Source organism: Crinia signifera, chromosome 5, assembly GCF_055691185.1.
Source record: "Crinia signifera chromosome 5, ASM5569118v1, whole genome shotgun sequence".
Classification (NCBI taxonomy): domain Eukaryota; kingdom Metazoa; phylum Chordata; class Amphibia; order Anura; family Myobatrachidae; genus Crinia; species Crinia signifera.
In genome coordinates, this window is record NC_139221.1 from 3,139,550 (window position 1) to 3,154,671 (window position 15,122).

General features: G+C 45.3%; 1 protein-coding gene and 1 pseudogene across 4 annotated transcripts in view; both read left to right on the forward strand.

The window, feature by feature from the left end:
- Positions 1 to 15,122, forward strand: part of SLC4A2 (solute carrier family 4 member 2) — a 255,691-nt gene that overhangs the window by 183,841 nt on the left and 56,728 nt on the right. For all 4 annotated transcript variants that reach the window (XM_083186515.1, XM_083186516.1, XM_083186514.1 and 1 more), the window contains exon 14: positions 1,105 to 1,320. In XM_083186515.1, coding sequence (XP_083042641.1) covers positions 1,105 to 1,320 — 216 coding nt within the window. The remainder of the gene's footprint in view (positions 1 to 1,104; positions 1,321 to 15,122) is intronic.
- Positions 9,920 to 10,038, forward strand: LOC146005991 (5S ribosomal RNA; annotated as a pseudogene).

Below are 15,122 nucleotides of genomic sequence, written 5' to 3' on the forward strand. Positions count from 1 at the left end.
GAGCAAATTAGCAGGGAGACAAATTAGTCGCCCACCAATACTTTATTGCGCTTTTACGCTTTTGACAGGTTTGCCTCCCAGGACTCGGCCTTCGGCCAACGTGTGTAGGCTGTGGCACAGGCGCATCCCCACCCTTAGGTGGTTACTTTAGGATGTACCAATGTAAAGCCTGTGGCCCCTGACGTGTCCCAAAGAATAAATCGAGATTTATGTCTTACCTGGTAAATCTTTTTTTTTCCAAGGAGGTCTGGGGCTACATGGATCCCTATTAGCAGCACCTGCTTTACTTCCGTTACGGTTAAGTTACAATTATGTTATATTGTTCCCCTGTTGAGGGTACTAACGTGTTCAGATTGTGTTCTGTGCGGTGCTTCTCTTCCTTCTCTCTTGTCTCCTGCCTTGGCTTGTTAAAAAACGGAGTCCCTTGGCCTGGAGGCGCGGTAGAGGAGGGGAGGAGCCTGACTGCCTGGGAGGCAGTGAAGGTTTAACCTCTAGGGTGCTGGAAGCTCTCTCCCACTCCACTACCCACTGTAACGCCTGTGGCCCCTGACATCCTCAAAAAAAGAGATTCACCGGTTAAGACCTAAATCTCGTTATACCACCTACACCTCTAACCTCTCCTCTCTGACCTCTGTATACCCCCATGTCTTATCTTCTCTGTCTGACCTGTATACCCCCATGTCTTATCTTCTCTGTCTAACCTGTATACCCCCCATGTCTTATCTTCTCTGTCTAACCTGTATACCCCCCATGTCTTATCTTCTCTGTCTGACCTGTATACCCCCCATGTATTACCTTCTCTGTCTGACCTGTGTACCCCCCATGTATTACCTTCTCTGTCTGACCTGTGTACCCCCCATGTATTACCTTCTCTGTCTGACCTGTGTACCCCCCCATGTCTTATATAATCTGTCTGAACTGTATACCCCCCCCCCCCATGTCTTACCTCCTCTGTCTGATCTGTTTACCCCCTACTCGCACTCTCTTTCGCTGTTCTGTTTCCCTCCCCTCTCTATGACCGTCTGGCGATTACACTCCCTCCTCTTCTCCCCGTAGTCTGGTCTCCTCTGGTCAGTAACGTCTAATGTGTTCTCACATCTGCAGCTCTTCTCACAAAGGCGGCGGTGTCGGCTGATGGTGAAGACGATCCCCTTCGCAGGACAGGAAAACCGTTTGGGGGACTTGTGCGAGACATTCAGCGCCGCTACCCTAAGTATGTGAGTGACTTCCGTGACGCTCTGGACGCACAGTGCATGGCTGCTGTCATCTTCATCTACTTTGCTGCACTGTCACCTGCTATTACGTTTGGGGGCCTTCTGGGTGAGTTACCCCACATTGTCACACAGTTATATTGGGGGACGGAGAGACCTGCTCTTATCACAGACACATCCATCAGCACCTTCAGCTTCCAGTATCTCAGTCTGTAATACCCAATGTTTCCTAAATGTTCACCTTACAAGTGTCGTCCCAATGAGGGGATTATACATCATGTTACACTGAGGAAGGTAGTACTGTACATCGTGTTACACTGAGGAAGGTAGTACTGTACATCGTGTTACACTGAGGAAGGTAGTACTGTACATCGTGTTACACTGAGGAAGGTAGTACTGTACATCGTGTTACACTGAGGAAGGTAGTACTGTACATCATGTTACACTGAGGAAGGTAGTACTGTACATCATGTTACACTGAGGAAGGTAGTACTGTACATCGTGTTACACTGAGGAAGGTAGTACTGTACATCGTGTTACACTGAGGAAGGTAGTACTGTACATCGTGTTACACTGAGGAAGGTAGTACTATACATCGTGTTACACTGAGGAAGGTAGTACTGTACATCGTGTTACACTGAGGAAGGTAGTACTATACATTGTGTTACACTGAGGAAGGTAGTACTATACATCCTGTTACACTGAGGAAGGTAGTACTGTACATCCTGTTACACTGAGGAAGGTAGTACTGTACATCGGGTTACACTGAGGAAGGTAGTACTGTACATCGTGTTACACTGAGGAAGGTAGTACTATACATCGTGTTACACTGAGGAAGGTAGTACTATACATCGTGTTACACTGAGGAAGGTAGTACTGTACATCGTGTTACACTGAGGAAGGTAGTACTGTACATCGTGTTACACTGAGCAAGGTAGTACTATACATCGTGTTACACTGAGGAAGGTAGTACTGTACATCGTGTTACACTGAGGAAGGTAGTACTGTACAGCGTGTTACACTGAGGAAGGTAGTACTGTACAGCGTGTTACACTGAGAAAGGTAGTACTATACATCGTCTTACACTGAGGAAGGTAGTACTGTGCATCATGTTGCACTGAGGAAGGTAGTACTGTACATCATATTACACTGAGGAAGGTAGGAATATACATCGTGTTACTCTGAGGAAGGTAGTACTGTACATCGTTTTACACTGAGGAAGGTAGTACTATACATCGTGTTACACTGAGGAAGGTAGTACTATACATCGTGTTACACTGAGGAATCTAGTACTGTACATCGTGTTACACTGACGAAGGTAGTACTGTACATCGTGTTACACTGACGAAGGTAGTACTATACATCATGTTACACAGAGGAAGGTAGTACTGTACATCGTGTTACACTGAGGAAGGTAGTATTGTACATCATGTTACACTGAGGAAGGTAAGAATATACGGGATGCGGTCATTTGGTCGAATGTCATTACATCGAATCCATTAGGTCGAATTGCTAAAAGGTCGACATGATTCTAGGTCGACATGGGAAAAGGTCGAAATGATTCTAGGTCGAAAGGTCATTAGTTCGACAGGTCATTAGGTCGACAAGGTCATTAGTTTGACATTGTCTAGGTCGACATTCACAAAGTCGACATGGGGTTTTTCACTGTTTTTTGAGCCAACATGTGCTGACAGGCGGTATTTCATGCCCTACCATCCACTAGAGCGTGGTGGGAGAATAAAATAGTGTGCCGAGCGTAGCGAGGCACCGTGCCCGACGCATTGCGAGCGCAGCGAGCGATGCGAGGGGATGCAGTGCACTTTAAACTGTGTCCATGTCGACTGTGTTGACATTCACGATGTAATGACATTCGACCATAATGCATTCGACCAAACGATCCCAACCCGAATATACATTGTGTTACACTGAGGAAGGTAGTACTGTACATCATGTTACACTGAGGAAGATCGTACTGTACATCGTGTTACACTGAGGAATAGGAATATACATCGTGTTACACTGAGGAAGGTAGTACTATACATCATGTTACACTAAGGAAGATCGTACTGTACATCATGTTACACTGAGGAATAGGAATATACATCATTTTCCACTGAGTAAGGTAGTACTGTACATCGTGTTCCACTGAGGAAGGTAGTATTATACATTGTGTGACACTGAGGAAGGTAGTATTATACATCATGTTACACTAAGGAAGGTAGTATTATACATCGTGTTACACTAAGGAAGGTAGTATTATACATCGTGTTGCACTGAGGAATAGGAATATACATCGTGTTACACTAAGGAAGGTAGTATTATACATCGTGTTACACTGAGAAAAGTAGGAATATCCATCGTGTTACACTGAGGAATAGAATTGTACATCGTGTTACACTGAGGAAGGTAATACTGTACATCGTGTTACACTGAGGAATATGAATATACATCGTGTTCCACTGAGGAAGGTAGTACTGTACATCGTGTTACACTGAGGAAGGTAGTATTATACATTGTGTTACACTGAGGAAGGTAGGAATATACATCGTGTTACACTGAAGAAGGTAGGAATATACATCGTGTTACACTGAGGAAGGTAGTACTATACATCGTGTTACACTGAGGAAGGTAGTACTGTACATCGTGTTACACTGAGGAAGGTAGTACTGTACATCGTGTTACACTGAGCAAGGTAGTACTATACATCGTGTTACACTGAGGAAGGTAGTACTGTACATCGTGTTACACTGAGGAAGGTAGTACTGTACAGCGTGTTACACTGAGGAAGGTAGTACTGTACAGCGTGTTACACTGAGAAAGGTAGTACTATACATCGTCTTACACTGAGGAAGGTAGTACTGTGCATCATGTTGCACTGAGGAAGGTAGTACTGTACATCATATTACACTGAGGAAGGTAGGAATATACATCGTGTTACTCTGAGGAAGGTAGTACTGTACATCGTTTTACACTGAGGAAGGTAGTACTATACATCGTGTTACACTGAGGAAGGTAGTACTATACATCGTGTTACACTGAGGAATCTAGTACTGTACATCGTGTTACACTGACGAAGGTAGTACTGTACATCGTGTTACACTGACGAAGGTAGTACTATACATCATGTTACACAGAGGAAGGTAGTACTGTACATCGTGTTACACTGAGGAAGGTAGTATTGTACATCATGTTACACTGAGGAAGGTAAGAATATACGGGATGCGGTCATTTGGTCGAATGTCATTACATCGAATCCATTAGGTCGAATTGCTAAAAGGTCGACATGATTCTAGGTCGACATGGGAAAAGGTCGAAATGATTCTAGGTCGAAAGGTCATTAGTTCGACAGGTCATTAGGTCGACAAGGTCATTAGTTTGACATTGTCTAGGTCGACATTCACAAAGTCGACATGGGGTTTTTCACTGTTTTTTGAGCCAACATGTGCTGACAGGCGGTATTTCATGCCCTACCATCCACTAGAGCGTGGTGGGAGAATAAAATAGTGTGCCGAGCGTAGCGAGGCACCGTGCCCGACGCATTGCGAGCGCAGCGAGCGATGCGAGGGGATGCAGTGCACTTTAAACTGTGTCCATGTCGACTGTGTTGACATTCACGATGTAATGACATTCGACCATAATGCATTCGACCAAACGATCCCAACCCGAATATACATTGTGTTACACTGAGGAAGGTAGTACTGTACATCATGTTACACTGAGGAAGATCGTACTGTACATCGTGTTACACTGAGGAATAGGAATATACATCGTGTTACACTGAGGAAGGTAGTACTATACATCATGTTACACTAAGGAAGATCGTACTGTACATCATGTTACACTGAGGAATAGGAATATACATCATTTTCCACTGAGTAAGGTAGTACTGTACATCGTGTTCCACTGAGGAAGGTAGTATTATACATTGTGTGACACTGAGGAAGGTAGTATTATACATCATGTTACACTAAGGAAGGTAGTATTATACATCGTGTTACACTAAGGAAGGTAGTATTATACATCGTGTTGCACTGAGGAATAGGAATATACATCGTGTTACACTAAGGAAGGTAGTATTATACATCGTGTTACACTGAGAAAAGTAGGAATATCCATCGTGTTACACTGAGGAATAGAATTGTACATCGTGTTACACTGAGGAAGGTAATACTGTACATCGTGTTACACTGAGGAATATGAATATACATCGTGTTCCACTGAGGAAGGTAGTACTGTACATCGTGTTACACTGAGGAAGGTAGTATTATACATTGTGTTACACTGAGGAAGGTAGGAATATACATCGTGTTACACTGAAGAAGGTAGGAATATACATCGTGTTACACTGAGGAAGGTGGTAGTATACATTGTGTTACACTGAGGAATAGGAATATACAGTACATCGTGTTCCACTGAGGAAGGTGGTAGTATACATCGTGTTCCACTGAGGAAGGTGGTAGTATACATCATGTTACACTGATGAATAGGAATATACATCATGTTACACTAAGGAAGGTAGTACTGTACATCGTGTTACACTGAGGAATAGGAATATACAGTACATCATGTTCCACTGAGGAAGGTGGTAGTATACATCGTGTTACACTGAGAAAAGTAGGAATATCCATCGTGTTACACTGAGGAATAGAATTGTACATCGTGTTACACTGAGGAAGGTAGTACTGTACATCGTGTTACACTGAGGAATAGGAATATACATTGTGTTCCTCTGAGGAAGGTGGTAGTATACATCGTGTTACACTGAGGAAGGTAGTACTGTACATCATGTTACACTGAGGAATATGAATATACATCGTGTTCCACTGAGGAAGGTAGTACTGTACATCGTGTTACACTGAGGAAGGTAGTATACATTGTGTTACACTGAGGAAGGTAGTACTATACATCGTGTTACACTGAGGAAGGTAGGAATATACATCGTGTTACACTGAAGAAGGTAGGAATATACATCGTGTTACACTGAGGAAGGTGGTAGTATACATCGTGTTACACTGAGGAATAGGAATATACAGTACATCGTGTTCCACTGAGGAAGGTGGTAGTATACATCGTGTTACACTGAGGAAGGTGGTAGTATACATCATGTTACACTGATGAATAGGAATTTCTTCTGCGGCAGACGTCAGGGGCCAGAGGGATTACATTGGGTAGAGAGTGAGGTCACGACCTTTCCAGCACCAGAAAGGATAAAACTTCTGGACTGCCCAGAGACAGCCCTGGCTCCTCCCTCCTCTACCCCGCCTCCTAGGCTAGCTTACTTTCAGTTTTGATTGTGCTGGCAGGAGCCAACACGCATTTTGAAAGGGCTGCTGTTAAAGCAGCTTAAACTTCGTTTTTAATTTTTTTTTTTATTCTTATTTTTACACTGACTGGAGTCAGTGACAGAGCAGCAGCGCTGGGGGTCTTTTAGACCCCTGCACTGCGCTCCATCACCCGGGACCCGGCAGCCCAACACCACCCACGTGGCTCCCACAAGCGGAGGTGTTCGGCTGGCTCTGAAGCACTGGAGAGCACAGCCGCGACGGGGACCGGGACATCAGCGGTGAGCACCGCTTACAGGTAACGCGCTCCCCGCTGGGAGCGCGCGCGTGCGCATTTCTAATGGCGGCTGAGCAGCCCGGTGGGGGGGATCGCCGGGCTGCACTAGCAAGCGGCAGAACCGCCGCCTCTCGTAGTGTTGTGCACTCTGTCCCGCTGGACCACCAGGGAGACTTTGAGTGTGGGCAGTGGCGTCAGTAAGCGGGGCCGCCCGGCAAGCGCCGGATCCCCGCCATTTTACCGGCGCCACATGAGTCATTTAATCCCGGTGGCCATTTGCTAGTAGGGGGAGGGTGCCTCTCCTCACACAGCCCCTCTCCCGGAGACAGGAGCTAGGATGTACCCACGTGGTTTCCAGCCCTGATCTCTTCCTGCCTGCCTGCTGCAAGTGTAAGAAGGACACAGAGAGCTCTCTGCCAGTCTGGAGTTCCATCTCTTCACTGCCGGGCCATATGGGCAAATCCCACCTGTACCTCTCCTACTGGAGCACAGGGTACAGTACTTTATGCTCCTGCCGGCCTTTGTGCTTTGCGGAGCTCAGTGCCACTTTATTATTTGCATTGTGCTATGTCTCATAACTGTGTTAACACCATCACTGCATGTCAGAAGTATAGGTGTTAGCTGTACCAGTTTAGCTGCCTCTTGTACAATCTTAGAGGACAGCGATAGTGACACAGGGACTCCTATATTGGTGTCCTGCACACATTGCAAGGCTGGCCCAAGTACCACCGGCCAGCCTGGGCATATGAGTATAGCCTGATGGCGCGGCTACCCTTTCAAAAAGGGACGCCATTGTAAGGACGGAGTCCATGGTACTTTCCCAGCTATCACGCGGTTCTGGCGGTCATTTTAACATACTTGCCGCCATTGCACGCTGCTGGAGCTCCTGACTACTAATGCCAGGGCTGTGCTCAAGCTTGTCCTGATTAACTGCATATTGAATGCAGCTGCTCCCCCAGGTTCTGTGATCAGAGAGTGGGGTTTAGAGCATAGTGGGACAGTATTGGGCTGTATGTAAATTAGGTCATAGCACTCCTGTGTTATATACCATGGTGTTGTTGATGGCCTGGGCAGCTCATCTCCTTATACTGTCTCTCTTATCCAGTGATTCTATCTCTGGTTACCTATACCTACTCTCTCTCCCTGTGTGTGTGTGTAGTGTATATATTGTCAGGTGGAAAGTGTATAACTCAGTTTACATTGTCATCTGAGGCCATATACCCTGTTGCCTTCCCTGATGTATTTTTCCTCTGTGACATAGAGATCGTTAGATTTCTGCAATAAGCCTCTAATTGTGCAATGTGTATCTGCTGGCTGACAAAATAAAAACCCCTTCTTGCTTTCTTCCAGAAAGATACTGTGTTCTCAGATTACAGTTTATGGGGGGACAGTTTGCTGCCAGCTAGGTCATACAGAGGACAGCAGGAAGTCTTATACCCTGCTATCAGAGTGACACAGAGGTCACTGCCTTACTCTAATGCACAGATACTGAGGGTAACATTGCACTGTCACATACAGAGGACAGCAGGAAGTCTTATACCCTGCTATCAGAGTGACACAGAGGTCACTCCATTCATCAAAGGCAAAGGCAGCAATGTCTAATGCAGATAGCATGACTTGTATGTTACTAACTCATGAGTTAGCAAAGTTTTCCATAGCAAGTCAATTAGAAATCACAGTGTGTGCAGCCATTACAGTTCTGGTCCAGACACTTAGTGTAAGAAACCTCTGCTAACTTTTAAACTCTGTCGGAACATAGTCCAGGCCTGTTTTACCCTAATAGAGCAATAGCTCAATCAGCAACGCTCCCGTCTCTTAAGTAGACAAGGCGCACGGCTATAAGGATTCAGTCCCCACAATACCAGGGGTTATTTCATGTTCTGACAGGGCACTATGGCAAACGTCACCAACGGTGGACTCTGAAGTGTAATTTCTCCACAGGATAACCTTCGGTATTCCTGGTCATTGGAAGTTGGAACATTGCACTGTCATATACAGAGCTGGTTGTGGTGTGTACGCACAATACAATCCAGTGTGGGATCTGACTATGTAGTCGGATTTACATTCGGATAACATGCATGTAACATGCAGATCGCACATTTGAGATAATTTGACTTAGTATTCCTCCAGGCCTCTAGTAGCCTTGCACCCCAGCGGGGTAGCATTTTTGGGAGATGCAGCTGTGGAGGTGCAGTACGAACTGTGTAATGGTTAACATTACTACCTCACGGCACTGATGTCAATCTATATTCATAACACACTGGATATGCCCAATCTCGTTTGAGATCACATGGGAACACCAGCTGTTGTAGATAACATGGGTTCCATTCAAACAATGCCATTACTCTAACTGTGTGGAGTTTATGTATATTCTCCCCGTAATTGCGTGGGATTACTCCAGGTACTCCCGTTTTCTCCCACAAACAATTCGGTTTGTCATTTCTTATGGTTCTCCTTTAAGTTATGTTAGCGGAGTAACACTGGCTGTAGCTTTTATAATTAAAAGCTAATATGGCCTTGACTATGCATCCCTTCAGGGACGCAATCTCACTTTGGTAGAAGTTTTACTGGTTGCCAATGTTGACGGCCTTGTTTATTTCAGCGTCACCATATGCTATATACCTATATGTTGCCTCTTAATCTGTACGACCTATTGTATAGGGGTACATGAATGCATATGTTTATGTTTGTAGGCATTTGTGTATGTACATGTGTATATATATACATGTACATACACAATATATATATATATATATATATATATATATATATATATATGTGTGTGTATATATATAGCGGTGCTAGGTCAGCATTCTCGCTTCTTACATTCAAACAGCGGTTCGATATAGTTTCCTGTTTGTTTGTTTTCTAATGTATCTACATACACATACATTATAACCAAAACTGATCCTTTTGGTAAATCCGTGTTTTATACACGCAACAGTACATCTTAAGGCATAGACTGGATAATGCTATTATGGAAAAGATGCTTCTGTCTTGAAACCTAAGTAAAAAAGACAGTCCTGTGGGATTTCTGCAAGGTAGAACCTTGGTTTCTAGGTCACCCTGTGCAGGTCCAGTCGGGTGATGCAAAAAGGGTGGTTTGTTATCAACCACTAGGGTGACACTCTGAGTGGGCCTGGCTATGAGCCTACGGCCACACCACCCTGAACACGCCGGATCTAGTCTGATCTTGGAAGCCAAGCAGGGTCAGGCCTGGTTAGTACTTGGATGGGAGACCGTCTGGGAATACCAGGTGCTGTAGGCTTAGGCCTCCCGCTTCTTCCAATGGGTGCAGCGCAAGATCCCGGCCTTGTTAGCAAAACTATACCGGCAGATGGACCCTCCCTTCGGAGGTGTTCCTGTGGTTGGTAGGCCATTAGGGTGGACCAATGGTGGATTGATGGCTTTGCTTCACATTGACCAGGTCACCCTGTATGTGTCCAGGTCTCGAGACCCTGCAGGTTACCCTGCAATGTCAGTCCAGTGGCTATTCGTTCGAAGGTAGGCTTTTCCCCATTTTTGCTCCTCCTCAAAGTAATTTGTACATTAAAAGTGGAGGTGGGGGCACCTTAATCCAGGAGAATCTGGTTCTCGGATCTGTGAACCCTGTTAGGGGTCTCTCTTATCTGTCTGACTCTGGGGCCAGAACTGCTCACAGGGTTGTTAAGACAACCTTGTTAAGAGCCACGGGATTGAATTCAATCCCAGAATTTACCGTTTGTCTAGGGTTTTGTCCTTTCGGTAGAAGTAGTGGGGGCTGGCCTCCGCCTGTTTTCTTTAAAGGAACAGGGCTCGGCTCTCTCCTTTGTATTCCACAGCCTATGAGCTTTGTGGTATGATCTCCGCTCATTCTGGCAGGGGGTCCTGCAGATCCAACCTCTGGTTGTTACAAACATGGTGGTTTGATAAAATCTTTCTCTGATTCTTTAGGCCCTTTAGGGCTCTTTACAGGCTAACTGGGACAACGGTTTTCCTGTTGACCGTTGCTGCTGGGTGTCTGCCCGGTAGGCTCTGTCAGGTCAATCGCCCTTCATGGTCTTTCATTCTCATAGAACGGATTCTTTGAAACATTACTTTACACCTCACAAGGTGGTTCCTGAATTTCAGGTCATCCAGGATATAGTGATCCCTGCGCTTTGTAGGCCGGCGGTCTCTCCTAGGCAGCAATCAACTGGAGATGGTCTGTGCTTTGCACGTCTATGTACATCACGCTGTAATACTTTGGCCATCTGACTCTCTCTTTATCCACTAGAGAATTCATAAGAGGGGCTGGTCTGCTACCATGCAGACTATTGCCAGCCGATATCTGCGGTCGTTTATCAAGCAGGATTCCTTGTTCACCTCACTCCCTGTTCTTGCAGGGGTACGGGCTCATTCCACTACATCTGTGGGTGTGTTTCAGGCTTTTACAGGTGGTGCAACGGCAGAGCAACTTGGCAAGGCGGCAACTTGGTCGTCTGCCAACGATTTCTTACGCTTTTTTGCGTTTGTTATGTTTGCCTCTCAGAACTCGGCATTCGGCCAGAATATACTGGCCGCGGCACAGGCGCGTCCCCACCCTTAGGTGGCTGCTTTAGGACATCCCAATGTAATCCCTCTGGCCCCTGACGTCTGCCGCAGAAGAAACTGAGATTTATGTCTTACCTGTTAAATCTCTTTCTTCGAGGACGTCAGGGGCCACAGGGATCCCTCCCTGCCGCGCCTGCTTCATGGTATTGAAGTTCATAGTTCCTCCGTTGAGTGAACTTAGTTAAAAGTTCCTTTGTTGAGGTACTTATACATGTCACAGTTATGGTTCCTCTGTTGAGCAACCACACACACATATATTGGTTGAATGTGTTACTGTATGGGTTTCTCTTCCTTCTATCTTGTCTCCTGCCTGGCTTTGGGAAAAACTGAAAGTAAGCTAGCCTAGGAGGCGGGGTAGAGGAGGGAGGAGCCAGGGCTGTCTCTGGGCAGTCCAGAAGTTTTATCCTTTCTGGTGCTGGAAAGGTCGTGACCTCACTCTCTACCCAATGTAATCCCTGTGGCCCCTGACGTCCTCGAAGAAAGAGATTTAACAGGTAAGACATAAATCTCAGTATACATCATGTTACACTAAGGAAGGTAGTACTGTACATCGTGTTACACTGAGGAATAGGAATATACAGTACATCGTGTTCCACTGAGGAAGGTGGTAGTATACATCGTGTTACACTGAGGAAGGTAGTACTGTACATCATGTTACACTGAGGAATAGGAATATACATCATTTTACACTGAGGAAGGTAGTACTGTACATCGTGTTACACTGAGGAATAGGAATATACATCGTGTTACACTGAGGAAGGTAGTACTGTACATCATGTTACACTGAGGAATAGGAATATACATCATGTTACACTAAGGAAGGAAGTACTGTACATCCTGTTACACTGAGGAATAGGAATATACATCGTGTTACACTGAGGAAGGTAGTACTATACATCATGTTACACTGAGGAAGGTAGGAATATACATCGTGTTACACTGAGGAAGGTAGTACTATACATCATGTTACACTAAGGAAGGTAGTACTATACATCATGTTACACTGAGGAAGGTAGTACTGTACATCGTGTTACACTGAGGAAGGTAGGAATATACATCATGTTACACTGAGGAAGGTAGGAATATACATCGTGTTATACTGAGGAAGTTAGTACTATACATCGTGTTACACTGAGGAAGGTAGGAATATACATCGTGTTACACTGAGGAAGGTAGGAATATACATCATGTTACACTGAGGAAGGTAGGAATATACATTGTGTTACACTGAGGAAGGTAGTACTATACATCATGTTACACTGAGGAAGGTAGGAATATACATCGTGTTACACTGAGGAAGGTAGTACTGTACGTCGTGTTACACTGAGAAAGGTAGTACTATACATCATGTTACACTGAGGAAGGTAGTACTATACATTATGTTACACTGAGGAAGGTAATACTATATATCATGTTACACTAAGGAAGGTAGTACTGTACATCATGTTGCACTGAGGAAGGTAGTACTGTACATCATGTTACACTGAGGAAGGTAGTACTGTACATCATGTTACACTGAGGAAGGTAGGAATATACATCATGTTACACTGAGGAAGGTAGGAATATACATTGTGTTACACTGAGGAAGGTAGTACTGTACGTCGTGTTACACTGAGAAAGGTAGTACTATACATCATGTTACACTGAGGAAGGTAGTACTATACATTATGTTACACTGAGGAAGGTAGTACTGTACATCATGTTACACTGAGGAAGGTAGGAATATACATCATGTTACACTGAGGAAGGTAGGAATATACATCAGGGGTGGCCAACCAGTCAGAGGTAAAGAGCCGAAAAATATCGGTAGTCAAGCTAAAGAGCCGACATCATGCGCGCGCCAAAGGCACATGCGCCAAAAAAAGGGGCGTAGTCTATTTTGACCCCTTGGGTGGGTGTGATACAAATATGCCTCCAATAGTGCAGTGCCATATATACATATGCCCCCAATAGTGCCAGATACACATATGCCCCCCCCCCCCCCCACGGTGCCAGGTATGCACCACACGGTGCCAGGTATGCCCCCACAGTGCCAAAAAGCTGGTATGCCCCCACAGTGCCAAAAAGCTGGTATGCCCCCACAGTGCCACAATCTGCTATGCCCCCACAGTGCCACAATCTGCTATGCCCCCACAGTGCCACAAACTGCTATGCCCCCACAGTGCAACAATCTGCTAAGCCCCCACAGTGCCACAAACTGCTATGCCCACACAGTGCAAATTTCCCAGCAGCAGCAGCACTCACCATTGTTGCTGCTGCTGCCGGGCGGGGAGAGGACAGTCTGGTGTCCCCCTGCAGTCCTCCTGTCATGTCACCGATGGGAGGAGAGCACAGCACACCGCGCGTCTCCTTCCCCCTCACTTCCCTGTGACTGGGCCGCCCACCAATCAAAGCTCGCTGGCTGGCTCCTGATTGGCTGCTAGCCCACGAGCTCTGATTGGCGGACAGCCCAGTCACAAGGATGCACAGTAAGGGGTAGGAGAGATGCGCGATGCGCGCTCTCCTCCCCTCAGAAGGAGAAGTGATTCAGGGAACCAGCAGCAGGGGGGACTGGGACAGATGGTGGGAGCCGCACTTTACAAGGGGGAGAGCCGCATGAGGCTCAAGAGCCACAGGTTGGCCACCACTGCTATACATCGCGTTACACTGAGGAAGGTAATACTATACATCATGTTACACTAAGGAAGGTAGTACTGTACATCATGTTACACTGAGGAAGGTAGTACTGTACATCATGTTACACTGAGGAAGGTAGTACTGTACATCATGTTACACTGAGGAAGGTAGGAATATACATCATGTTACACTGAGGAAGGTAGTACTATACATCGTGTTACACTGAGGAAGGTAGGAATATACATCGTGTTACACTGAGGAAAGTAGTACTATACATCGTGTTACTGAGGAAGGTAGTACTGTACATCATGTTACACTGAGGAAGGTAGTACTATACATCATGTTACACTGAGGAAGGTAGGAATATACATCGTGTTACTGAGGAAGGTAGTACTGTACATCATGTTACACTGAGGAAGGTAGTACTATACATCATGTTACACTGAGGAAGGTAGGAATATACATCGTGTTACACTGAGGAAGGTAGTACTGTACATCATGTTACACTGAGGAAGGTAGTACTGTACATCGTGTTACACTGAGGAAGGTAGGAATATACATCGTGTTACACTGAGGAAGGTAGTACTATACATCATGTTACACTGAGGAAGGAAGTACTGTACATCATGTTACACTGAGGAAGGTATTACTGTACATCATGTTACACTGAGGATGGTAGTACTATGCATCGTGTTACACTGAGGAAGGTAGGAATATACATCGTGTTACACTGAGGAAGGTAGGAATATACATCGTGTTACACTGAGGAAGGTAGTACTGTACATCGTGTTACACTGAGGAAGGTAGGAATATACATCGTGTTACACTGAGGAAGGTAGTACTATACATCATGTTACACTGAGGAAGGTAGTACTGTACATCATGTTACACTGAGGAAGGTAGTACTGTACATCATGTTACACTGAGGATGGTAGTACTATGCATCGTGTTACACTGAGGAAGGTAGTACTATACATCACGTTACACTGAGGAAGGTAGTACTGTACATCATGTTACACTGAGGAAGGTAGGAATATCATCGTGTTACACTGAGGAAGGTAGGAATATACATCATGTTACACTGAGGAAGGTAGTACTATACATCATGTTACACTGAGGAAGGTAGGAATATACATCATGTTACACTGAGGAAGGTAGTACTAT